At 45.4% G+C, this 27877-nt stretch overlaps 1 protein-coding gene across 1 annotated transcript; it reads right to left on the bottom strand.

Moving 5' to 3' along the window:
• Positions 1-176: 176 nt before the first annotated feature.
• Positions 177-27877, bottom strand: PRKRIP1 (PRKR interacting protein 1). Its single transcript, XM_028109764.2, has 6 exons — positions 27721-27877; positions 26890-26968; positions 25761-25861; positions 18951-19036; positions 17636-17703; positions 177-1447 (listed from the first exon to the last, which is right to left on the bottom strand). Exons 1-6 carry the CDS (start codon positions 27844-27846, stop codon positions 1353-1355), a joined length of 555 nt encoding a protein of 184 aa, XP_027965565.1. The 5' UTR covers positions 27847-27877; the 3' UTR covers positions 177-1352.

Genomic DNA, 27877 nt, shown 5'->3' on the forward strand with positions numbered 1-27877 from the left:
ACAGCCTCCAGGGCAAGAGAACACCCACAAGATACAGGCTGCAGATTCAAAGCAAGAGTTGTGACACACATCTTGTGAGGAGATTAGGAAACCAACAGTACAAAGACAGTAGAACAAAAAATAAACACAAAACTAACCAGCCAGTCCCTGACGAGAGAAACACAGGTTCCAAAATGTACAGCCACGGGTGTGCTAATTTATTAGGGATGAATTTTCCGTTTCAGTTTCCTGGGAAAGAAAAATTCCGGTGGCTTGAATTGTTTAAAAGACACAAGTGATCACAGATGTCGCCTGGCCCAGGGTGGGGACCAGGAAAATCCATACTGCAAAAATGAGAAAAAAGTAAAATGTTTCTTAGTTTCCCTTCGCTCAAAACCACTATTTCCTTAATTCTATCAAACTCCATAAAAGGCACAAAATGCACTAGACACTTGGAACTGGAGATAAATAGCCCCCAAAGTGAGCAAAGGCTCCAATTCAAACCATCTCTGTCCCTCCCGCTGGCCAGAGAGACTGCCCCGGCTCACCTCGCACCTGGTTCAGATCCCCCTACTGCAGGTCGAAAATGCGACTTTTGGCCAATTCACTCCCTCCCTTCGGGTTGGGCCAGGACTCCCCACACTCTGCTCTGGTCCAGAAGAGCTGGGATTCTCTGCTTATTTTTCTGAAAGCTTTCTTCACACCCCAAGTTGCCCTTCCTATGACTCGGCTTCCTGGCTGAGCCCCACATCTCCCTATGCACATGCTGGGGGCTTCTCAATTCACACTTGGGGACTGGGAGCTGCTGGGTGGCAGCATGTATCATGGGGTACAGTCTGCCCCTCAGCGGGAGGAAGTGGGGTTCCTGCACCATGCAGTGCGGGCTGGCCCAGAGCCAGGGCCATTTCCTTCAGCAAGCCTGGAAACAGGCCCACTCCTGTCACATTGCTTCCCAGCCTTCCCTACAGCTTTGGAACAACATTACACAGGTCTGAACAAAACCTAAAGTGTTTCTGTTCTTTACTAAATAAACATTTCTTTCACAGAAACCAGTCCAAACTCATCACTGTCCAAACACCAGGGGCAGAAGGTAATACGTGTTCACTATCAGTGGGAACCTGAATGAACTCTGCTCGGTGGTGCCCCAGGGGTCCAGGAGCCGGTCCTCTCTGTCCCACAGGCATGGAGGCCTGCCCACAGGTGGGGTCGTCAACGGTCAAGATGGGTTCCCACTTGCTTCCCTCCAGCAAAGCGCTGGGAGGGGAAATGAGTTGAAACAGAGCCTCCTTTTCCCTCGGGTTGTGTGGAGGGTCTTCTGAGGCCCTGGTCACAGAATGGGCCAGGCTCCAGACAGCCCACTAGAGCAAACACTGTCATCGCCCCGTGATGAAGCTGGGCTGCTCCTCCTCCTCTGTTCCAGATGCTTCCTCAGAGCTACTGGATGGCTGCTCCTGGGACTGACTGGATCCTGTAATCACATGACATCTGATTAGAGACATACAAATTCACCTGGAGAACCAAGGGACATTTTAAAAATGGAGGAGCACTGAGGAGAGATTATGAACTACAGTTTGCCCTTGAACGGTGCAGAGGTTAGGGGCACCAACTCCCCATGAGGTCAAAAATCCACGTATAAATTTTTTTTTTTTCCTTTAAAGTAGGCTCCATGCCCAGCGTGGCCTGAACTCATGATCCTGAGATCAAGACGTGAGCTGAGATCAAGCTGGATGCTTAACCAACTGAGCCACCTCGGCGCCCCTTCATGTCTAACTCCTGACTCCCCCAAAATGGAACTACTAATAGCCTACTGTTGACCAGAAGCCTTACCCATTACATAAACAGTCCTTTAACACATTATGTATGTAATATGTATTGCATAGTGCCTTCCTACAATAAAGTACACTTGAAAAAAAGCTAGATAGAAGAAAATGTTATTAAGAAAATCAGGAAAATACATTCACAGTGCTGTACTGTAAAACCCCCACATGTATGCAGACCCACGCAGCTCAAAGCCATGCTAAGGGTCAGTTGTAGCGCCCACACAGTATGAGGAGCCAGAGGAGGTCCTCACGTTCATCGGCCCCTCGTGCCACCTCCAGGATATAAAGGGTGGGTCACAGAACTGATCTACCACTGCTGGCAGCTGAATCTCATCTTTGTGAAGAAGGTCTGACAGCATCCATAAAGGGAGCCCAACACCCCATCAATTGGGCCTCACTGCTTTTTATTTTTTTTAACATTTGACAGAGAGAGCGAGAGAGCAAGCATACAATTAGGGACAGCAGCAGAGAGAAGCAAACTCCCCGCTGAGCAGGGAGCCCAATGCAAGACTCGATCCCAGGACCTTAGGATCATGACCTGAGCTGAAGGCAGACGCTTAATGGACTAAGCCACCCAGGCGCCACCCCCCCATGTGTATCACTGTCACCATGGCAGGGCCATGTCCCCAGCCAGCCCTTTAACACTTAACATTAGGCCAGCAACGCTCCTGCCCAAGTCTCAAGCTCTCACGACAGTTTGCAAAAGGATTCAAAAACTATGTGGCAGAGGGCCCTGCCCACAACAAATATGCCAGCTTCCCAGCTCTTCCCACAGACCCAGAAACTTCTCTGTTGACACTCTATGTGCAGCTCTGAATTCCAATGTTTCCCCGGCATGACTGTCGGTACCCACAGTGCAGCTGAGCTGGCCAAAAGCTGAGCAGAAAGACAACTTGTTCCCAGCTCCCCCTCCACCTCCTCCTCCCCTCTCCTTGGGAGCAGGGCAGTGGGCGAGAGTTGGAACAGGAGAGCCAGAGCCCACAGAGGCAGCCCTGTCCTCCAGCCCCTTGCAGGCACTGTAGGCTCCCTAGGCCCACCAACAGGCCTCCTCCCTGCAGATGTGCAGGAACTTGCTCCAGCACCCCCAGAGCCCACAGGGACCCAGAGCTTTGCTACTGCTGTCGTCACAGGGTCAGACAGCTTCAAGGTGGGGGGCCTGGAGTGCCCAGGGCACAGCACAGTCTACAATCACCCTCACACCCCAGGGTGGGCCACTAAAGAACACTGGCTGGCAATGGCACTGGCTGGAAACCATCGCTCAGATTTAGTTTCATTACTTTATGATATTCCTCCTTCTCCTCAACCTCATGCTAAAAGGAAAGAGAAGTTTCAAAAGTACACTGAGCATGTTTTACTTTTTTTTTAAAGATTTTATTCATTTATTTGACAGAGACAGACACAGCGAGAGAGGGAACACAAGCAGGGGGAGTGGGAGAGGGAGAAGCAGGCTTCCCGCTGAGCAGGGAGCCTGATGCGGGGCTCGATCCCAGGACCCTGGGATCATGACCTGAGCCGAAGGCAGACGCCTAACGACTGAGCCAGCCAGGCGCCCCGAGCATGTTTTATTTTTTAAGGTTTATTTATTTTAGAGGCGGGGAAGGGGCAGAGAAAGAATCTCAAGCAGACTCTGCACTGAGCGGGGAGCCCGACGTGGGACTCAGTCTCACAACCCTGAGATCATGACCTGAGCCAAAACCAAGAGTCAAACACTCAACCGACTGAGCCAGCCAGGCGCCCCAAGCATGTTTCAATAACTAATATTTGTAGAAAACCTCTTATGTGGGGGCGCCTGGGTGGCTCAGATGGTTAAGCGTCTGCCTTCAGCTCAGGTCATGATCTCCAGGTCCCGGGATCAAGCCCCGAATTGGGCTCCCAGCTCAGCAAGGAGTCTGCTTCTCCCTCTCCCCGTTTGTGCTCTCTCTCTCAAATGAATAAATAAAATCTTAAAAAAACAAACAAACAACAACAAAACCTTCTTATGTGCCAGGCACATGCTAAGTCTTTCCATATACCACCTTGTTTCACTCTAACAGAAATCTATGAGATAGGGCCACCTGGCTGGCTCAGTCAGTGGAGTGTGCAACTCTTGATCACAGGTTTGTGAGTTCAAGCTCCACGTTGGGTGTGGAGATTACTTAAAAAGAGAAGTCTAAGAGACAAGTACCACTACTACAGATCCATCTTACAGATGAGGAATGGAGTTCACAGAGGTTATGTAACTTGTTACTCAAGGTTTCATAATCACTAAGAATCAGGACTCTGATGTGGACTGACTCTCTGGGCCTCTGCCAAACTGTGCCTGCAGAAGTGCACAAGGAAACTGAGGCAAAAGGAAAACGAGGTAGAGACGGGGGTGAGGTGAGCACACTGAATGGATAAGCAAAGTGTAGTCTGTGTACACAGCGCAATATTACTCAGCATGAAAAAGGAAGGACATTTTGGGCGCCTGGGTGGCTCAGTCGTTGGGCGTCTGCCTTCGGCTCAGGTCATGATCTCAGGGTCCTGGGATCGAGCCCCACATCGGGCTCCCTGCTCCACAGGAAGCCTGCCTGTCCCTCTCCCACTCCCCCTGCTTGTGTTCCCTCTCTCGCTGTGTCTCTCTGTTAAATAAATAAAATCTTTAAAAAAGGGGGGGGGAGGACATTCTGACACCTACCACAACATGGATAAACCTTGAGGACCTTACGTTCAGTGAAACAAGCCAGCCACAGAGAGACAGACACCTATGGTTCCAATGCACAGAGAGAGAAAGTAACCTGGTGGTTGCTAAGGGCTGGGGGGAGGGGGAAGGGGGAGTTAGTGTTTAATTAGGTACAGTTTCCATTTTATAAGATGAAAAGTTCTGGGGATGGACGGTGGTGACAGCGGCACAACAGTGTGAATGCACTTAACACCACTGAGCTGTCACTTAAAAATGGTTAAGATGGTAAATGTTATGTGTATTTTACCACAATACAAAAAAAAAAAAAAAGAAAGAAAGAAAAGAAAAACCATGCATGCCATGGAAAGATGGGAGTGAAAAACTAGAGATGCATCAAAAACCTGGCTCTGAGCCCCTGGACGCTAGGGCAGTACCCCCCAGCTCCCTGAGCGTGGCACTCCCAGAAAAGGATGTTATTTCTATGGCAAGCGGTGTGACCGGTCCAAGGCCTGGGCCCTCAGTCTCCACCCCGAAGGCCAAGGGGAACACAGTCGTTGCCACTTGTAACCCATTCCCTGTATAACAGCCAGGGGCCCTGCTCTAGAACTCGGGCTCCAAGGTGGAAACTGCTGATGATTTGCTTTGTTCCATAACTTAGTCATACTCTGCCTCAAGGTTCTCTAAGAAACGCCAACCCCTGCATAGATCTGAACAGAGCAGGATGGGTGCACAGGATTTGATCTTCAACTCAGATCTTAAAGAAAGAGTAAAACTTTGACTTGGATGCTTGTGCAATGGGTGTTCTGGATGCCCGAGATGCTGGCTACAGGAGGAAGGCGCAAATCATCCCCTGTGATTGAAAAGCCCTTGGAAATGGGGTACCTCACCTAATAGCAAACACAACAGATGCCTATGTGTGGGAAACATGTTGTCAGGGCCTAGAAGCATTACTCTCCAAGAGAAGTCTAGGAATCTGGTGCACACTCAAATCCTTTGGTAACTTGACAAAGTTATTTCACTTGCTCATTCTTACGACATAATGAAAAAATAAAGTGTTTATCAATACTATGTTTAGTTATCAAGGACACAAGAATCAAAAAGAGGCTGTCCCAAATTAAAACAACAGTGAGATACCACAACACGCAGACTAGACTGTCTAAAATGAAACAAACTGACGCTGCCACTTGCTGGTGAGGTTGAGGAGGACAGCAGCTCCTGTTTACTGCTGGTGGGAGTGCAAGATGGTCCAGCTGCTCCGGAAGCTAGCCTGTCAGTTTCTTACACAGCGAAACACATCTTATCACAGGACCTGGCAATCACCCTCCTAAGGTGTATACTCAGCTGATCCGAAAACACACCCACACGAAAGTCATCACATAGATGTTTGCAGCGGCTTTCTTCATCATCACCAGAAACAGGACGCAACCAAAATGTCCTTCAATAGGTGAATGGATAAATAAACCATGGCATAGCCATACGATGGAATACCATCCCACAATAAAAAGGAATGAGCTATAAAGCCAGGCAAAAGCATGGATGGATCTTAAATGCATTTTTCTAAGTGAAAGAAGCCAGCTGAAAAGGCTACATGTTGTAGGACTCCAACTATATGGCATTATGGAAAATGGTGAACAGACGGGTGGTTGCCAGGGACTGTGGGTGGGAGGAGGCTGGAGGTGAAGCACGGGATTCTTTTTAAGGCAATGAAACAATTCCGTAGGATATTGTAATAGTGGCTACAGGATGCCATGCATTTGTCAAAACTTACAGCACAAAGAATACATCTTAGTGTATGCAAATTTTAAAAGTTATTTAGGATCCCAGGACGAATGCAAAAGGTGACATATGAATTCAACCCTATAACAAACGGATGAAACAACTTCCGTGAAGGGGGTGGGGGAAAGTGCTGCCCTAAGTAATTTTGGAAACAGCAGAGTCTGTAAGACCAAAGGCAAAGGAACTGTACAGAACACTGGACTCTAGCTGATGGAAGTGTTTCACACAGGTAACAGGTTAACAATTCTGAAGCCACTATCCACATGCACTGGAACTGGACAACTGAATAAATGAATGGTGGAGGGTAAAGGCCAGATTCCTCATTATGAGAGTGGGAGGTTATGGGCAAACAAGCTGGAATGATCCATGTGGCAATGGATCAGAGTTGGAGACATCAGTATAAACTCAGGTTAGCATAATAGAGATCGATACAGATAGTTACGCATAAAAATATCTATAAATATGTGTACACACACTGGTTAGTACACATGCATATTTCCTTGTTCTATCAGTTAAGGGGGCCTACAAACAACAGCCCAGCAGCAAAGAACATGCCTAACCCCCAGATCTTGGTTTCTAAAACAATAAAACAAATCAAGACTCCTTGGAGAAATGGCTGGTTCTGGGTCTGGGTCAGGAAATATAAAAGGTAAGTCTAGAATAGCTTATAGTGCCAGAAAGTAAGAATGTGCTTAAAAAAAAAAAGAAAAAGAAAAAAAAAATCCAAATCCAATAATGATGGGAGTATGTAAAAGGGACACAGGATCCAAAGGAAAGAGCCTCCCATGGCCAAAGCTGGAACAAGATCAGTAACAAAATAAATAAGGTGGTACTGGATTCAACCTGAAGTATAAAATAAATGTCCACAAGTCCATATTGATATAAATAAGTAGGGGAGAAGAGATCAATCTGTGTAAAAGGATTTCAAATAATTCATGTAGCTACTCCACCCTCACAGAGAGGGTACATAAACCCCTCACTCTTTACATGTGGGCTGCATGCAGTGCCTTCTTTCCAAAAAGTACAGCGTGGGAAGGGAGACAAAAGGAGTGAATTTACAGTAGACAATCCTGACAGGCACGGCCTCAGCCAGGTGATCGAGGTCAACACATCAACAGTGCAAGTCATCTGGACAGTACAGAGCCTTGATATGATGTGATTAAGAATGGAACTTTATCTGTGTGGCCTTCCTCCCCCAAAATAAATAACTCTAGTTTAATCAGGAGAAAAAAAAATCAGACAAATCCCAATTGAGGGATATTCTACAGGACACCCAATCCTCCAAACCCTCAAAGGCATCAAAACAAGCAAGTCTGAGAAACTACCACAGCTAACAGAAGCCTAAGGTTACGTGGTGATGAAATGTAACAGGATATCCTGGACGGGCTTCTGAGCAAGAAAAAGGCATTAGGTAAAAACTAAGGAAACCTGAATAAAGACTTCAGCTAATACATCTATCAATACTGGTTCATTAATTGTGTTAAAACTGTTAACTTCAGATGTTAATAAAAAGGGAAGCTGGATATGGGAATCCTTTGAACTATACTATCTCTGGACTTTTCCTGTAAATCTAAAACCATTCTAAAAGTTTTTTATTAAAAAAAAAAGAGACACTGCCTTACACGCATGGAATTGGGATTTTATAGCTGAATAGTGTTGGGGAAGAAGAATTTCCTATGCCCTTCAAGGTCCTTCTAGCTGGACTAAGAATCAAACTGACATGAGACAGTAATAGGAGAAAATCAAATTTAGTTTTTTATGTATGGGGAATCCAGACAGACACAAAATTCCAAAAACAGGCAACAGGAAGGCTTAAGTGACATCCTGAGCATAGGAGAGGGGCAGGAGTCTGAGGATACAAAGAGGTGGAACACCATTAGCAGGAAGGTAACAGGAGATGTTTGGAAAACAAAGGTTGCCCTATTGTGCAGATAATTTCTTAGGTAAAGAGGAATCTCTATTAATAGCTCTCTTCCTGGTAGAGCAGGCAGTTGAGGGGGAGGTATAAGAGCTTTTCCTGAATCTGCTGGGGTTTGACTCCTCTTATAACTCGTGAGAATTAGTAACAAGAAACCTTACCAAAAACAGAGTTGAGGGGTGCTGGCACCCTACCCCTCACCATCAGTTGCAGATCCAACAAGAAGAAATGGACTCCATCTTTTATGTGGATACTACGCTACTATCCCAGGTGGAGAAAGAAATGCTTTCCATGTACCCGCCCCAAAAGCTTAGCCAATGAGAAGCCACCGTACTTGAATTCCCAGTTTACTCCACTGAACTTTTAAACAGCCTTCCCAATCTACCCCTTTTCTCCTTAAAAAAGCATTACCTCAGGGCACCTGGGTGGCTCAGTTGGTTAAGCGTCTGCCTTCAGCTCAGGTCACGATCCCAGGGTCCTGGGACTGAGCCTCGCACTGGGTTCATTGCTCAGCTGGGAGTCTGCTTCTCCCTCTCCCTACCCCTCACCCCTGCTGGTGCTTGCTCTCTCTCTTGCTCTCTCTCTCTCTCTCTCACACACACACAAACAAATAAGTAAAATCTAAAAAAAGAAAAAAAGGCACTACCTCTCCTTTGTTCTCTAGACTTGCCTGAGGTTTGGCCATGGCTTGTTTGTCCCAAACTGCAATTCTTTTATTCCTGAATAACTCCCTTTTTGCTGGTAAAATAACTGGCAATTCTTATTTTTAAGGTTAACAAACTCAAAAATAATGTTCATGCCAACGTGGCCTATCTTGGGGCAGCCTGCCCTTGGCTCCTTCAAGAGATAACTGCGTTATGTGATTTAGCAGATTCTCTAAACCAAGTAAGTGCGTGCAGAGCTCTGGGAGCAAGGTGGAGGGAAAGGCTAGAATGGTTAATGAGGGTAGGAAAGGTCTTACAAAGAGAGAAAACATTGCAAGAGGAAGGTACAGGATGACTAGAAGCTCTTCAGGCAGATGGGGAGTCAGGTAGCGTGAAAAAGGAAAGAGCACAGAGCCCCGAGCATGTGAAGTGAGGTGGAAGAACAGAGGTGTACACCTGGCGGGGGCAGAGAACCCGTGGAAGAGAGCAGCCAGACCAAACTGGTGGAGAGACTGGAAAGGGAACCGGGAATGCAGGAGCTGCTGACTAGATTGCAAGCAGGGTCACCCTGTGGGCAGGTGCACTGGACAGTGGAGACACATTACCTGGGTTCCAATCGTGCCCCGTCACTCCCTCCCTCTAGCTCTGTTTGGTGCCTACAGTCCCTCAACTCTAAATGGGAATAAAACCACTGCCAAACGATCTCTCAGGGCCACTGGGAGGATAATATTAAAATCTGCAAAGCACTTAACAGCTGTGGGTACGTAACAAATGTTCAATAAACGTTAGCTATTATTATATAATTTTTTTAAAGTAAACTGCACCCCCAACGTAGGGCTTGAACTCACGACCCTGAGATCAAGAGTCGCATGCTCCACGAACTGAGCCAACCAGGTGCCCCTCTTATTATATAAAATTAAAAAACAAAAAACAAGTCAAAAATTGAGTCATTTGCCCCCATCCCCAACAGCAAACCAAGACTTATAGTTTCAATCTATCCCAGGAATGTGACTTTTTAACACTCGACCTGAAATTTCCCGATCAACACTAGAGAGGTCATATGCATGATAAAAACCCTGCCCTTCCCTTTTCCCCCAAAAAGATTTCCTGGCCTGAAACAATCCTTTCTTTTCTTTTGCTTATAACTTCTTGCCCCACCCTCCTGCCAATAAAAACCTTCCTTTTTTAAACCTCCTGGGGGCATCTCTCTACTTGCTAGATGGGATGCTGTCCGACTCATGAATTGCTTAATAAAACCAATTAGATCCTTAAATTTACTTGGATGAATTTTGTTTTTTTAACAATCAGCAAAAGAACAAAGGACTGTCTAATCTCTGTTTTAAAAAAAAGAACTTTGGAGGTTGTACAAAGGTGGGAGAAGTGGGGGCTGCGCCGGGAAGAGAGCGGAGGCTGCTACCCTGGTCCTGCCGGATCCGGATCTTTGTACAGTTTTTACTAAATCCCCGATAAGACCCTGACTGCTTTTGAAGTCATATTCTTATCCACATGGAGGAATAATTTTTAAAAGCCAGTGCCGGCAAGCAGACGACAGAAGTGGAAGCTCGCACATCGTCGACGGCAGTAATAACTGGTACAACTCCTCTGGAAAGAAATGTATTTCAAGAGCCATGAAATCTTTTTATACTCTGTGCTATAGTAATTCCCACTAGTAGAAATCTGTCTTAAAGAAATAAACCATAAAGGGGGAAGGGAGGTAGGTACCTAATACTCACTAAGCAGTGTCTTCTAAAGAAGACAAAAACGAATCAATCGAACGTCTAACAAAAGGGAAAGAGGTGTATCGCAGCAGGACAACTGCTGGATGTCATCAGTCACTGAACAAATTACGAAGGACTGGAAATGCTTACAGTATTAAATCAGCAAAACAGAAAACTGTTCATTCACTACACAGATGACATGCACATGCAGGGAGAGACAAAGCAAACGGACAGAAAGAAAGGGGATTTATTAGGATAATATATGAGTTGTTTCCATTACTGTTACACTATTGTTTATACAATATTTTAAAATCCAGGAATCTGAGATTTTATTCACGTATTTTAAGAAGACCAGGTAAATGCAACTGAGTGTAACTGAAACTGATATTAACTCATTTATTTACTTTCTAAAGTCTACTTGTTTTCGTAATCTCTACACCAACATGGGGCTTGAACTCATGATCCGAGATCAAGAGTCACATGCTCTTCTGACTGAGTCTGCCAGGTGCCCTAAAACAGATATTAACTTTTAAAGAAAACAGATGAAAGACCAGACTAGGAAAAAATCCTTCCTTGTACTATGGAATTGTAAGGACATGGGAAAATATTTATGAGACAATGTTATATGATAAAATTAGGACGATAAATACAGTATTTACATAAAAAGGCTTATATGATATATATTTAAAAACTGAAATAAAAGAAATGTCATCAAAGTGTTAAAATTACCGTTTTTAGTAAGGATTATAATTTAAATTTTTGACTTTATTCTTTTATGCATAATCCAAAAACTTCTAGAGTGATCATATATTATCTCTCTCTTTTAAAAGATTTTATTTATTTGAGAGACAGAAGGAGAGGGGACACAAATAGGGGGAGGGGGAAGGGCAGAGGGAGAAGCAGACTCCGGGCTGAACAGGAGTCAGGGGTGGGGGGGCCGGTGTGAGGCTTGATCCCAGGCCCTTGGGCTCATGACCTGAGCCAAAGGCAGCCGCTTAACCGACTGAGCCACCCAGGCGCCCCTATCATCTTTATTCTCAAAAGGCACAAAGGATATGGACGGTTTTCCAACAGAGCGTATGTAATAAGAATTTTGGCATTGAAACAACAGTTCAACCTATAGCATATTTTGAGTACCTTCTGAACACCAGATACCAGTTGAGACAGGAGTCTTAATTGGGGCAATTCTGTCATCCCTCGCCGCCAATAACATTTGGCAAAGTCTGGAGACATTTTTGACTGTCAGTAACCAGGGGACAGTGGGCACTACTGGCATCTAGTGGGCAGAGTTAAAAATCCCACGGTGAACAGGACACAGTCCCTAACAACAAAGAATTCTTCAGCCCAAAATGCTGATAGCGCTGAGCATGAGAAACTGCTCTAGGTTTCTTTGGTAGGCAGGCCTGTTAGGATAAGTAACACTGGTTTGGGGAGCTCAAGCTTCCAAATAATCCACCACATTGGCTTAAAGCCATCCCACGGTGTCATTCAGACGACACTACAGGGCGTCCTCACTGAATTACTGGACCAGTGTGGACAACAAACGGGGCTATTTCCTCTCCAACAATAGAACAGAACGCCTAGCCAGCTGCCCCTCACCACTTTTTGGAAGGGCCTCCAAAGCTGGAGCGATTTTCCGCCCTTTTCCTCAAGAACCCAGTGGTGCGCTGAAGCCACCTTGTGACCCAACTCAGTATCACCACACTAAGTTTCTCTTCATTTCAACCAGATAGCAAGAAAATCTATTTTCTCTTTGACAAAGTGAAAAATGAAGAAGGAAACGGAGAAGACACACACATCACCTTCACGACCAGCACCCTCTATCCTGCCCAATGGTTACAAGGCGTACCTGGCCATATAGTTTTAGTAATCACCGTTTCGTCTGCCCAGGTGCTAACTTCACAATTAAGCCTAAGAGCAGGACCCCTATACTACAGCAATTTTCAAATCTGTTGGACGGCAGCCCACAAGCCGACACAGAAACTGAAAGAAAATTTCACAAATCACTGTATCCAGAGGTGTGACGCACTCTGACAATTTCTAGTCTGCTCTATTCACGTTGGGAAAAACGACAGCTGCAACCTGGAAACTGACTGCAGGATCCAGCGAGCAAAGATCACAACCTCGGTGTGAGAAGACACCGTGTTACCAAGGTGCGCAAACATCGTCTTTTTGACAGAACTGAAGCTCAAGACATGGGGAGGGGGAAGGGGTGGGGGCAGTGAGAGGGCACAAGGCGACCGTAAACAATCTGGAGGCCTGCATGCAAGCTCCCGGGGAATACCAAAGCCTGCTCTGTGAGCTGAGACACGCTTAATAGCCTCGGGCAAATTAGAGGTGTCCGAGAACAGCAAAGTCGGCACACCTAATGTCTAAAAGTGGTCAGAGGAGGAGGATTCGAGAGGTCCGGCTCTGTGATGGTGCCAACGGGCTCCTTCTATTACGGAACCGATTACTAAAAAGTTAAAATGGGACCCCGAAGACCCGATACAGGTTCATTAAGTACAAATTCAGAGCAAACTAATCACTCAGCTTCCTGTTACGGAAGAGTTTTTTTAGACTCACTGCTCAGGGAACCTCCCCCAAATATGGTGTATCTTAGTTACAGCAAGATGTTTGGCGAAGTTATCAAACTGCAGAATTTCAGATCTAGAAAAAGCTTATCAGTTATAAGCTAAAAAAGAAATCTCAAATAAGAGAAGCCAGACACTTGAGGTCAGGGTGAGCTGGAGGGAGAGCTAAGGCTAGAACTTAAGTCTACTGTACTCACTCCATAACCTCAAATTACCTCTTAATTTCTTATGACACGTCTGTGAGTAAGGAAATAAGAGGGAGTCTGGCTGATTCTTAGCTGGAGAATTAACTCCACCCTACTGGTTTTAGTGAACAGGTCCCTGCCAGCCTACATGGAGCTCTCCCATGGACGCTAGAGGGCTTGGGCTCGGGCTCTGGCCCTGGCCCAGTCTGGCTCAACATTTTCATTCATGACAAAGGAGTTACGTTTATCAACTCTGCCCACGACAACCCCAGAAAAACATGGTAACATGCTGAATTTCAGATTGAGAATTCAAAAGGATTTTGGAACCTGAATCAACAGAGCCAACAGCACCAGGCTGAAATGCAAAAGAGCTACAGTCCTGTGTTTAGATTTAAAAACAAAACAAGAAAACAGAGGGTTCTAGGTAAGACAGAGCACACACATTTGACTCTTTCTCTCCACTGAATACAGGACCTGGACAGAATGATGGACTCCTGAGAAGCAAGCAGACGGGGGAAAAGACCAGCATACAAAGTGCCACTGGAACAGCTCTGAATTCCTGAGGTCCTCTCCCCCCTCGGTACCCCCAGCCTGGAGTTGGGACGATCTGATGTGCGGAAGTGGAGCCCGGGGACAGACGGAACTCCACGAGAAACCCTCCGCTTCTGGTCTGAGCGGTAAGAAAAGGACTCCCAATGCTGAGAGTAAGGGAAGTTGTGGTGTTTCTTCTTTTTTCTCCATTCTCTCACACCCTAGCTCCCAGGCAATCCTGCCAGAGTCACGGTGGCCACAGCACCTGTGGTGGCAATGGGGGCTTGCGGGCACAAACACTTCAGAAGAGGGGAGCCCTTCTCGCTGATTGGAGGAGCTGTGGTCCTAAGATGGCCGGGTAAGCCCTGCTGCTTTTCTTCTCTGTCCTCCCATTGCACGGCCCTGGAGGCAGGTGCAGCTGAAGGTAGCGTGTAACTAAAGCTTCAGTTTTCTGGCTAGAGGTCTGAGAAGGGGAGTCCCAGGAAACCAGAAAGTACAGGAGAGCTCATGGAGAAAAAGGAGATTAGAAAAGACATCGTAAGTCATTTACGAACTCCCGGGCTCAGCCTGACGGCGCAAGCATGGATGTGGCCCAAATCATCATATCAGACACTCTGAGACCCGAACTCAAAGAACTAAACCCTGCCTGGCCACCGTGCAGTGCATGCAGGACACACCTGGAGAGCTCGGCAAAACTTGGAAAACCGAACTGACGCTAGAACCACAACCTGCAGGAGGCTAGGGAGAACCCATGTTCTGGAACACAACCAGGCTGACTGCCTACTAAAACAAATACCACCAAGACCAAAGCCTCATGATGTAATACTCAAAATGCCCAGGGGGTGGCCTGGGTGGCTCAGTGGGTTAAGCGTCTGACTCTTGGTTTCAGCTCAGGTCATGATCTCAGGGTCCTGGGATCAGGCCATGTAAGGCTCCCTGCCCCCCGGCCCAGTTTGTGCAGTCTCGCTCGCTCTCTCTCCAATAAATAAAACATAAAAAAAAAGTCAAAATTTCAGAACTTTTCTGCAAAAACACAGTAATTGAGATAAAAAATTCACTGGGTAGGATCAATAGCAAAATAGAAATGGCACAGGAAAGAGATCGCTTGAAGTCAGATAGGTAGGAATTATCCAACAGGAAGAACAGAAACAAAATTTATTGAAAAAAAATTTCCAAATTTGACAAGACATGTACGCCTACAGATTTGAGCAGCTCCATGAACTCCAAACAGGATAAACCCAAGGAAATCCACGTGTAGACACATCATAATCAAACTGCTGACATCTAAAGACAGAAATCTTAAAAGCAGCCAGAGAAAAACAATGATAGAACAATTTGAATGATTACAAAATTTTCATCAGAAACCGTGGAGGCCAAAGTGGAACGGCATTTTTTAAGATTTTTTTAAATTTATTTATTTGACAGAGAGAGAGAGAGACAGCGAGAGAGGAAACATAAGCAGGGGGAGTGGGAGAGGGAGAAGCAGGCCTCCCCCTGAGCAGAAAGCCCGACGCAGGGCTCGATATCAGGACCCTGGGATCATGACCCGAGCCGAAGGCAGACGCCCTACAACTGAGCCACCCAGGCACCCCTGGAATGGCATTTCTGAAGTGCTAAGAAAAAACTGCCAACCTAGAATTTCAGATCTAGTGAGAATGTCTGTTAGGAACAAAGGTAGCATGAAGACAGCCTCATTTGAAGAAAAGCTAAGAAAATTATAGCCAGCAGACCTCTTCTGAGTGACGAAAAGAAGTTCTTCAGACAGAGGGGAAATGATGCCACAGAAAAGCCTGGACCAAGTACTTCTGGGTTCCCCTGCATGTAGGGAGGGAGAAGAGGGCTGGGAAAATAATGAGGTGGTTTGAGGAATGAGGTCCTAACAATCACATTTTAGTGTTATAAAATAAATTATTCTAAGAAATGGTAAGAAATAGCCTAAAACTATGCCATACATAGAATGTCACATAGCATATTTACAACTTAGAAGGAAATCGATTCTGGAAGGGACCAATCATTTTTAGTCTATCAGTGAAAGTCTGACTTTATCTGAAGACCAAAATCACAACTGTCCAACCAGGAGCTATGGCTGGTCAATCAGGGAAGAGTCATCAATTCGGTAATGTGGTCTGCAGCTGTCATGTGTTTGGTCTCCTAGCATCCTTGGTCCTTTCCATTGGACACCTCTCTTTCCCTGACTCTCAGCTCAGGGGCTCTCAGGGGAGTGGCTGATACCTCTGTCCCTGTGATGGGTTCAGAGGTGGACAGGACTGGTAGCACTATGGGATGGTGATACATGACTCAGCCCCTAATCCTCCTTGTTAACAAAATCTCATCTCAGTCTAGGGTGGCAATGTAGCCAGCTCCCAGGGATGAATCCTGACAGGTTAAAAAGATAATCACAACAATTGTTTTCTATTCATCTAGCTTAATAGCAGCAAGGGATGGCAAAGTCACCCAGTACTGACCAATGAAATATAAAATGACATCTGTTAGGTAGTAGACAAAGTGCCTACTTTGGGGGGATCTTTTGCTCTTCTGTTTAAAAAAAAAAAAAAAGACAAGTACCACTTCTTTCCCCTTTCTTTCTTCCTTGAACACAGGTATGATGCCAGGAGCCGCAGCAGCCATCTCATACCCACAAAGTAAAGACCAAGAGAAGTGCCGGGGTACTGGGCCTGACACTGCTGAGCTGCTGAACCACACCAGGCTGCCACCTACCACCAAACTTCTTGTTATGTGAGAGAAATGACCTCCTCTTTGTTTAACTACTACTAGTTGAGTTTTCTGTTTCTTAGAGCCCAAAGCATTTTTTTTTAAAGATTTTATTTATATGACAGAGAGTATAAGCAGGAGGAGTGGCAGGCAGAGGGAGAGGGAGGCTCCCCACTGAGCAGGGAGCCCCATGTGGGGCTCGATCCCAGGACCCTGGGATCATGACCTGAGCCACCCAGGTGCCCCGAGCCCAAAGCGTTCTTAACTGACTTGCCAAGTGACTCAATCAGAGCCAAAAAGACACAAAAACACTTTTGCTAGAGGCATCCCCTCAGTCTTTGCTTTAAAAAAAAAAAAAAAAAAAAAAAGATTGGGGCGCCTGGGTGGCTCAGTTGGTTAAGCATCTGCCTTCGGCTCAGGTCATGATCTCAGGGTCCTGGGATCAAGCCCCACATCGGGCTCCCTGTTGGCGGGAAGCCAGCTTCTCCCCTTCCCACTCCCCCTGCTTGTGTTCCCTCTCTCGCTGTGTCTCTGTCAAATAAATAAATAAAATCTTAAAAGAATACAAATAAAGATTTATTTATTTGAGAGAGAGCAAGCTAGAGAAAGAGAGCATGAGCACGAGCCAAGGGGAGGGGCAGAGGGAGAAGCAGACTCCCCGCTGAGCAGGGAGCCCGACTCAGGGCTGGTTCCCAGGACTCTGAGATCATGACCTGAGCCAAAGACAGATGCTTAACCGACTGAGCCACCCAGGTGCCTCTCCCCTCAGTCTTTCCCAGTGGATAAGAATGAGGCAGGGTGCATTCCCAGGTACCCCACAACCACAGGGAGGACATGTACCTGCCTGAGGACAAGGAGCCAGGGGACAGAGGGAGACAAAGAATGCCAGTAACATCACTGAGCTCCTTTACTAGCCATCCCTGAAGGGAGGTCTGTCCTGACTTAATGTGAGCCAGTATCTTTCCTTCTGTTTACCTTTCTGACACTTGCAATTAAGAGTCCTAACTAATAGAAATAAGTTCTCATTTCTTCAGTGGCCAGCCAACCAGCTCCAAACTCTAAATCTCATTCTTGACAAGTCAGCCATGGTGATCAACACTGAGAAAGATCACAACCAAGAAAAGTAAGTACCACTCACCTTCTTTTTGTTTCTTCTGTTCAAGTTTCATCTTCTTTGCCAATAATTTCTTCTCTTTCAACTTCTGGCTATAAATATAAAATACATTATTTCCTTCACTACCTTACTATATATTTTAAAAAATAAGTATCTACTTATAGAATGTTTAAAGACCTTATAATCGTACAAATGCTGTAATAACGAAAGGGAAGAAATACTTTCTTGTGATTCTGCTACTCCAACACCATCAGCATTATCAAGCTGGTTTCTTCTTGAATCAAAATGAAATCCTGGGGAGTCCTGAGGTAATTAAAGCAATCTCAGGAATACTGGAGATGTTTTTCATTCTAAGATATTTAGGGACTATTTTTATTTATTTTATTTTCTTAAATGACAATACTTTATTGCAGCATCAGCAAAGGTGAGATTTCTGAAGCTGGTGAAGACTGGGCAGCGTTTCCATGTGAAATGTTACAGTTTTACAAAGTTTTGTTTCTTATTTAATTCCACATGCAGAAACTGAAACATGGTAAAAAAAAATGCAAAACAGCTAGAAAAAAAGATGTAATCAAGTTGTAGCATACAGACGTGCTCTTTAACTAAATTTACCAAGCCTATCAGAAAGCAAACAAAAGATGACTATCCCGCAATAAATTAACAGATTGCCAGAAACAGACTAAGAATTAGGGACTGTTTTTAGAATCCTGCTTAACTCTCTAAAGGATGAGGGAGCATTTATTAAAACACACACACACACACACAGTCTACATACTGACATAATGTCACTGAGGGAGGTCACACAATTTAAGGAAGAAGCTAAAGAAAGTTTGCTCACGGGGCGCCTGGGTGGCTCAGTGGTTAAGCGTCTGCCTTCGGCTCAAGTCGTGATCCCAGGGTCCTGGGATCGAGCCCCATATCGGGCTCCCTGCTCGGCGGGAGGCCTGCTTCTCCCTCTCCCACTCCCCCCTGCTTGTGTTCCCTCTCTCGCTGTCTCTCTGTCAAATAAATAATAAAATCTTAAAAAAAAAAGTTTACATACTGTTAAAACTTGATGTTAAAATACAGAAGTGGAGGAGACCTAGAAATCTACCCGATCACCCAAGCACTGACCTGAGCTGTGGAGAATCTGTAACGGGTGGGGTGTGGGGAAGCATCAGCAATAAGTGACTTAATCTCTCCTCAGATACTGGAAGAAAGGCCATCCCTCTACTGGGTAACATCCAAGACCTCGACAGGTCATACACTGAACTTCTGACCACAAGGACTATTCATTCACCAGCTCTCACATTTCCTGCCTTTAAGTTTCATTGGTTATGAGAAGCCCCAAAGCCCTCACCGCTTTTTCCGCCGTTTTGCTGTCTGCTCCTCTGCAGCAGTTTTATTCCTCTCCAATCTCTTCTGAAACTCTGCATCCAATTTTTGCTGTGAAAAAAGAAATCATTTAGACGCACTCTGGGCCGTGTATGAGAGCTCTAGAAGTCACACCACTGGGGGTGCTGTAGGCACACTGAGGTCTCCAGGGCCACTTTAACTGGAAGAGGTTGCCCAACAGGTGGGACAAAAATCAATATATGCCTTTCTGACGGCGGCCGTTACTTCTTCAGTTCAGTAAGATCCCACTACTACACAGTGAAGCATGAGAGCATGGGAAGGGGCACACTACTGGTTATGTAGCCAGGGCCTTGGCCAGTGCGCTATTGTGATTTATAGTAAGAAACCTACACAGCTGACCTTTGAACACAGGTTTGCACTGTACAGGTTCACCTACACGTGGATCTTTTTTGATAAATACAGGACACTACTGTAAAAGTATTTTCTCTTCCTTATGATTTTAACATTCCTTTTTCTCTAGCTTAATCATAAGAATATAACATATAATACGTATATAAAATACGTGTTAATCGACTGTTTATATCATCAGTAAGGCTTCTGGTCCATAGTAGGATATTAGAAGTTTTAGGGGAGTCAAAAGCTATATGCAGATTTTTTACTACATGGTAGGGGGCTTGGTGCCCCTCATCACCTTGTTTGTTCAAGAGTCAATTGTATTTGATCTTCACCATTTCTGGCACAGAGGCCCTAAAACTCTTGTAAATTTCCTATACAAGAGCCACAGAGGTATCTTTTATTTTTTTAAAGATTTATTTATTTATTTTGAGAGAATGAGAATGAGAGACAGAGTACATGAGAGGGGGGAGGGTGAGAGGGAGAAGCAGGCTCCTCGCCGAGCAGGGAGCCCGATGCGGGACTCCAGGATCATGACCTGAGCCGAAGGCAGTCGCCTAACCAACTGAGCCACCCAGGCGCCCATTAAAGATTTTATTTACTTGAGAGCGAGCGAGCGAGCAAGCGCACACGCGGCAGGGAGAGGACAGAGAGAGATGCAGGCTCCCCGCCGAGCAGGGAGCCCGATGTGGGGCTCGATCCCAGAACCCTGAGATCGTGACCCGAGCCGAAGGCAGCCGCTCAACTGACTAAGCCACACAAGTGCCCCAAGGCATCTTTTATTATTATAATATTTAATTATGTTCCTGGTTCCTGAAATAGCTCCAGAAGTAAAGGTGAAACGGTGTCATTTTCATAACAAGCCCCTTTCAACCACAGTTTATGTTAATGAGTGACTTCAGAAAGCCCCTAAGGAAGAGGGTTGATCACCAGGGTAACTTTCAGTCCCACCGCCTATGCTCCACGGAGGGAAATGGGGCTGCAGGTGGAACGAATTACCAATGGCCAGTGATTTAACCAGTTTGTAGTGAAGCCCCCAAAATCCCAAAATGAGGGGCACCTGGGTGGCTCAGTGGGTTAAATGTCTGCCTTTGGCTCAGGTCATAATCCCAGTGTCCTGAGATCGAGACCCACATCTGACTCCCTGCTCAGCGGGGAGTCTGCTTCTCCCTCTCACTCTCCCTCTGTGTTCTCTCTCTCTTGCTCTCAAATAAATAAAATCTTTAAAAAAAAAATCCCCAAAAGATGGGGTTCAGATGGCTTCCAAGTTGGTGAACATGTGGAGGTGCTGGGAGGGGATGAAGCTCCGTGTCCCCTTCTTCCATCTGGCTGTTCCTGAGTTCTGTGAGCCCCTGTAAGCAAATTAACTGAGCTTGAGGAGGGAGTCGTGGGAAACCTCGAACTCACAGCCAGTCAGTCAGAAGCCCAAGTGAAACCTGGGCCTGGGATTGGCCTCTGAGGTGGGCGGGGAGGCAGTCTCGTGGGACTGAGTCCCACGAGACTGAGTCCCGAACCTGTGGCATCCGATGTTATCACCAGGTGAACAGCATCAAAACTGAGTTAAATTGTGGGACACTCAGCTGGTGTCCCAGAATTGCCTGGGCTGCGGGTAATCCCCACACATTTGGTGACCAGAAGTGTTAGAAGAGTAGCAGAGAACTGAGAGTAGAGGACATGCATAGGAGTGCATTTTCACCTTACAGTGACCTGAGCTCATCAGATGAACGGCCAGAGCTGGAACCGTGGGATTTTCAGGTCCTAACTGACAACGGTTATAATGACTGATTCCACAGCAGCGTTAACCCCCACTGTCATCACCACCACTAGGCACACACACGTGCATAGAGGCATATGTGAGTGTGCACACATACACACAGACCCATCCCTTTGATTGGTCCTTCCTAGCAGCTCCCTATCTCTAAGCCTCCGTTTTCTCACCTGTAAAACAGGGAAAAGATTAATTCCTCTCTCCGAGTCTTCAGGAAGAATAACATTTGAAGACCTACAGGAAAGCACTTGTAAACCACAGATGCAATTGCTGTAAAGTGCCATCTCTTTCTCCTAGCCATAGCCACAAAGGTCAACAGGGTAAGTAAGGAGGACAAGGTGGCTTCAACAGCTCTGCTGGTCTGCACTGCCAGGGCCATGTGGATCTGCTTACAGTGGCATGGAAACTCTCTCTGAGAGCAAAAATCATGAAATAAAAAAGGGCTGGGGTACTTGGCTGGCTCAGTTGGAAGAGCATGCGACTCTTGATCTCAGGGTGAAGTTCCAGACCCACGTTGGTGTAGAGATTACTAAAAAAAATAAACTTAAAAAAAAAGGTCTCCTTTGAGAAAATCAGGTGATTAGAGGACAAGTCGAAAGTAAACGACTTGGGGCACCTGGGTGGCTCAGTCGTTGGGCGTCTGCCTTCGGCTCAGGTCATGATCCCAGGGTCCTGGGATCGAGCCCCGCCATCGGGCTCCCTGCTAGGCGGGAAGCCTGCTTCTCCCTCTCCCACTACCCCTGCTTGTATTCCTGCTCTCTCTCTCTCTCTCTCTGTCATATAAATAAAATCTTAAAAAAAAAAAAAAAGAAGAAAGTAAACAACTCGAGGGGCTTCTGGGTAGCTCAAGTTAAGTGTCTGCCTTTGGCTCAGGTCATGATCTCAGAGTCCTGGGATTGGACAGCCCCCTCAGGCTCCCTGCTCAATGGGGAGCCTGTTTCTCCCTCTCCCTGCCCCAGCTCCTGATCATGTGTGCTCTCGCTTTAACATAATAAGTAAAATCTGAAAAGGAAGGAAGGAAGGAAGGAAGGAAGGAAGGAAGGAAGGAAGAGAAAGGGAGGGAGGGAGGGAGGGAGGGGAAATAAACGACTTAAAGCTAAAAGCATGTGGTCTGTTTAGAAGCTGAGCCATACCCGTCTCTCTCTGCTGCTGGAGCAGCTAACCCCTGCAGGCTGAGAACCTGCCACAAGGACTCAAGGAGCACCATGCGCTCTTTCAGCGATGACATCCTGTTAGTCACTGTGAAAGGTGAGGACACTCTTGCCTCTTTGTTTCCTCTAACGTCAGAGCCTGTCTTTCGCCGTGTGAAATAAGAACCTGGGTGTCTCTGGGGACTCAAGGTTTGTGAAACATTTTTCTGTATTTTCTCTGGGTCTTTAATCAATATATAAAAAGTTCAGACTAATGGTAGCTGAGCCAACTGCCTGCTCTATTTCCTTCCCTCTAAAGCAGTTTAAAAATTTTAAAAGTGCTTCTGATAGTTTTTACATAGTTTTCTTTATTCTTGACAGTGGAAACCCCACCATGGTTAACAGATATAGCTGTGTGACAAGCCACCAGAAACGAAAATGTCGCAAGTGGAGGATGGCAGTAGCTGGAGAAGAAACACCAACAGCTGGGGGCCAAGACAGGCTGCAGGACAAGCAAACACCAGGGGAAAATCACCACGGCAACGATTCCATTCTGTTTCCAAATCATACAGATATTTTTCAAACTCAATTTTGGCCATTCCAGTGAATTTTTACTTTTACGTATTTTCTTCTGTACCATGTCTATCTCTTTAATATTTCCCCTTGTGTTTTATGTTGGAAAATTTCAAACACAGAAAAGTTGAAGGAATTATACAGTCCATATACCCACCACCAAGATCCTACAATTGACATTTTGTTACTTGCTTGAACATGTCTGTCCACCTATCTATACCCCTATCCGTCCATCAATCCATCTTATTTTTTTAACACATTTCAAGATACCAGGACATTTCACTTCTAAAGATTTAACCATGCACAGCATTAACTAGAGTTTAATATTTGTTAACGGTTTTTCTATTTTTTCCGCTTAAGGTAACACATACAACAAAACGCTCAAATCTTTTTTTTTTTTTTAAGATTTTTTATTTTTTTATTTATTTGAGAGAGAGAGAATGAGAGATAGAGAGCACGAGAGGGAGGAGGGTCAGAGGGAGAAGCAGACTCCCCGCTGAGCAGGGAGCCCGATGCGGGACTCGATCCCGGGACTCCAGGATCATGACCTGAGCCGAAGGCAGTCGCTTAACCAACTGAGCCACCCAGGCGCCCCACGCTCAAATCTTGTGTACAATTTGATCATACCAGAAAGTTCTCTCGTACCTCTTCCTATCCAACTGCCAGAGACAATTATTGTTCTGATACACATACACGTTTAACACAGATTAGTCTTGCTCTTGTAGTTCATTACAAATGGAATCATATGATATGCTGTCTTTTACGTGAGGCTTCTTTCACTCAGCATGTTTTAGGAATCATCCATGTTGTCAGATGTGTCATTAGCTTCTTCCTTTTTATTGCTAAATAGTATTCTATTTAATGAATGATTTTTTAATTTTTAAAAACATTTAATTCCCTTGTACAGGAGAAAATTCTACAGTCTTTTTTTTTTTTTTTTTAAAGATTTATTTATTTGAGAGAGTGAGAATGAGAGAGAGAGAGTACATGAGAGGGGGGAGGGTGACAGGGAGAAGCAGGCTCCCCGCCGAGCGGGGAGCCCGATGCGGGACTCGATCCCGGGACTCCGGGATCATGACCTGAGCCGAAGGCAGTCACTTAACCAACTGAGCCACCCAGGCGCCCTCTACAGTCTTTTTTAAATCAAATTACTGGAAAATCAAATGTTATTGGATAAAGTGGTTTCTTCCTTTATAAAAAGCAAACAAATAATTTTCATTGTAAAGTATGTGAAGCTCTCTAAAACGAAATGTATTCAATGAAATAACAGGCATCATGGTTAGACTGAGGAAAAGGTCTTTTCCAGTGCATGCTGTAAGATCAGGAACAAGGGGCAATCTCTCATGCATGTTAGGAAGAGAAATCAGATTTGGAAAATCACAAAGAATTAGCCAAATAATATTTGTGGGTTTTTTGTTCTTTTTCTTTTTTTTTAAGATTTTATTTACTTTGACAGAAAGAGAGAATGAATGAGTGTGGGGAGCTGCAGAGGGAGAGGGAGAAGCAGGCTCCCCAGTGAGCAGGGAGCCCAACGTAGGGCTTGATCTCAGGTCTCTGGGATCATGACCTGAGCCAAAGGCAAATGCTTAACCGACTGAGCCACCCAGGTGCCCCTGGCTTTTATTAATAGTCAGGTGGGAAAACACAGAAGCACTAAAATGTCAGTATTTTTTCCCCTGATTTTTACTAATAGCCAGTAATAAAATATAAAGGAGCACCTAGCACCACTGCAATAAAAATAACAAAATCTTCGAACAAATGTGAGATATATACCAAATCTCTATAAATCATTGAGAGATGCACGAAAAAAAAAAGACAACATTTCCAGAGAGGATGACTAAACACTATAACATCCATTCTCATTCATTTTAAGTTATGGATTCAACTCAATTCTAGTAAAACAAAACAAAAACAAGATTTTTGGTGTGGGTAAAATAACTCCAAAATTCTATTTGAAAAATAAACGAAATATCCAGAGTATTTTTTAAGAACAACAAGAGAGAGGTTTTTGGGTCTTCCAGTCAGGTAATAAAAAGCTTAATAGTTCTCATAATACTGGGGCGCCTGGGTGGCTCAGTCGTTAAGCGTCTGCTTTCAGCTCAGGTCATAATCCCAGGGTCCTGGGATCGAGCCCCGCATCGGGCTCCCTGCTCGGCAGGAAGCCTGCTTCTCCCTCTCCCACTCTCTCTGCTTGTCTTCCCTCTCTCGCGGTCTGTCAAATAAATAAATAAAATCTGGGGCACCTGGGTGACCTAGTCATTAAGCGTCTGCTTTCGGCTCAGGTCATGATCCCAGGGTCCTGGGATCGAGCGCCGCATCGGGCTCTCTGCTGAGCGGGAAGCCTGCTTCTCCCCCTCCCACTCCCCTGCTTGTGTTCCCTCTCTTGGTGTGTCTCTCTGTCAAAAAAATAAAATCTTAAAAAAAAAAAAAATAGTTCTCATAATACACTTTCCAAGGCTATTCCCAATTCTTTATCATTTACACCTGTCATGAAGAAATGCCAGCCTCTAACTAGAGCACTCAAAGAAGCAGACACATGAAAGCACACTACTATACACACCGAACACACAGCTACATGGAATTTAACCAGGAATTCAGCCCAAAAGAGAACAGTTAGAAATAATAACCCGGTAACTGATGTGGGAGATCCTGCTTTCTGTTCCATTTCAAGGCAAATGGCCTGGAGGCGAGAGGGGACTCTGCTGTCCCTTCTACACACACGGAAGTCCCCCTTCTCTCATTCATCTACTAGTGGGAGCATCTTGATGTGCTGAGTCTGACCAAGGAATAACCTGGATTTGATGTCTGTTTCCCATGCTGACTTTAGAAGGCAGCCTTCACCCAGGCCAAGAACCAGGTGTTATTTCCTCTTCTTTAAATGCTTTTTCCTAAAAGCCTAAGTGCACATTGCCCAAACCCAAGGGCTCGGCCAGCCTCTTTGCTCACTGACCTTCTCGGCCATCGCATCCATGTAGTCCTGTCGCTGGTACTCTCTCCGGCGCAGATGCCTGTAGACGTGGAACTCTCCACTGCCAGCCCCAGCGCTTGAACCTATAGTCAGGAGAGTCCAGAGTTCTTAATGAAATCCAGTTACCAACATAGGCTACCTTTAATCAAAAGGGACCAAAAAAAAAAAAAAAAGAAACTGAAGTAATGGAATGGACCATTCCCCACTGCACTCCAGAACCTGGCACAGTGACTTGCATAGCGTAGTCATCATTAAATAATTATTGCATGAATGCTGAATGGGAAGTCACTAAAAACCCCACTCTAACATAGTAGGAAGAGGAACAAACTGTGGTTGAGAGACCAGAAACCTAGAAGATAGCTTAAGACCTTTCCCTCCCCTACCAGTTGCTTTCACATTTGACATGCTAAATTTCTACTGAGCTGAAAAGATGTCCATTTATATTAAGTTTAAAAAAAAAAAAAGGTTTACTAAGTAGTATGTGTTGAACAACCACATTTTTATAAAATCATTTTTTCTTAAACCTGAGTGGTTTTGACTACAGGAGTCTGAAAGGCTGTATCAGAATGTTACAAGTGGGGGGCACCTGGGTGGCTCAGTTGGATTGAGCAGCCAACTCTTGATTTAGGATCAGGTCATGATCTCAGGCTCCTGAGATCGAGCTCCGTGCTCCAGTGGGGAGTCGGCTTGGGATTCTCTCTCTCCTTCTCCCTGCTGTGCTTGCTCGCTCATGGACACGCGCGCTCTCTCTCTCTCTCAAATAAATCTTAAAAAAAATGTTACAAGGGGAATGGTGGAATTATGGGGGTTCAAAATTTTTCATACCTCTGTTATTTATTCTTCTTTATAATTAGTATGTTAATTTACAACCCCAAAATAAAACTATTTCCAGTTAGAAAAAAATACAACGCATTATTTAAAACAATGCAGAAGAAAATTCTCTAGTGCCAAACCATAAGCGATAACACCCCTTCTTTGTAAGTACAAAATTACTGAACCAGTAAACTTTTTTTTCCTGTTAGAGATCTAATTAACAAATACTAACTGCAGCGTTTTTATATCTACACTTCAAAAATTATATTCACTGACACACATACACAAAAGCCATTACCCATTACATCTCGAACAAATTCTGGGGGAGGCCGAGGTGCCCATTCGCTCATTTTTTCTGGAATTGGAACTGCTTTGTCCTGCAACATTTAAACACAGAAGCAACTTTAAGTACAAACCTGTTGACAAATTCACATCTCTTAAAACCAAAGCGTTTTAACTGGATGGGTGAAATAAGGCTGCTCTGCTCCTTGGACCTAAAGCTGATTTTCTTCCCTGCCTTAGATTTACTTCATCCCATATACTTTGCGGTCTATCAGAGCCCTTAGCCTTGCCAGGGCTACACCTAACTTTCCAAAGCAGAATTCAGAAACGTTAAGTCACCATTCACGGCTGGAAACTTCTAACCTTAACTCTACGACACCCGGAGTCAACCCGTTCTAGCCAAAGGTGTTAGAAGAGACCTCATCCAATTATTTTTATGACTGAAGGGACCGAGACCCTGACGGGAGAGTGACCTGCCCCAGGTATGTAGGCCAATGCCCCTCTAACAATCGGTGCTGTTTAGAAGAAAATAAACCCTTGTGCCGACCCACAGATTCCATCTTTCTGTGAACTTTCTGTGAACGCTTCAGTTCACAGAAAGTTAAACTAGAAGTGTCTTAGAGCACGGGAAACCGCTCCACAGCGCCCTCAACCCGCCGGGGCTCCCACATAAGGCCAGGGGAAGCTCACTATCTCCGAGGTAGCCTACTCCTTCCTAAGGGCTGACCCTGGGGTTCGGGTACTGAGTTCCTAAGTGCGGAGGCAGGGGAGGTGGGCCCGCGGGTCCCCGGAAGCGCTGGAAGGGAATGGCGCTGGGAGGAGCCGTCGAACCAGCGCCTCGTCTCACCGGGTTCTTCATGAGCCGCTCCAGCTTGAGCTTCTGCTCTTCTGCCGCATTTTTGGGGATGACGAGCGCTTGTGGTTCTTTCTTGGGCCTCGGCGGTCGCACCGAGGAGGCAGCCGAACTCGCCATCACAGCCTCCCTTCTCTCTCGGCGAGCGGCA

The sequence above is a fragment of the Eumetopias jubatus genome, unplaced genomic scaffold (assembly GCF_037043125.1).
Source record: "Eumetopias jubatus isolate StellerSeaLion01/CBP00866 unplaced genomic scaffold, mEumJub1_p1.0 scaffold_12, whole genome shotgun sequence".
Classification (NCBI taxonomy): Eukaryota; Metazoa; Chordata; class Mammalia; order Carnivora; family Otariidae; genus Eumetopias; species Eumetopias jubatus.

What these genes read in the sequence shown, in the direction of transcription:
- PRKRIP1 (XM_028109764.2), bottom strand. Translation starts at nt 27,846, where the DNA reads ATGGCGAGTTCGGCTGCCTCCTCGGTGCGACCGCCGAGGCCCAAGAAA. An exon ending in TGGATGCGATGGCCGAGAAG is followed by an intron (nt 19,037 to 25,760) that starts GTCAGTGAGCAA and finishes CTTTTTTCACAG; the next exon opens with CAAAAATTGGATGCAGAGTT. An exon ending in GCAAAACGGCGGAAAAAGCG is followed by an intron (nt 17,704 to 18,950) that starts GTGAGGGCTTTG and finishes TTATATTTATAG; the next exon opens with CCAGAAGTTGAAAGAGAAGA.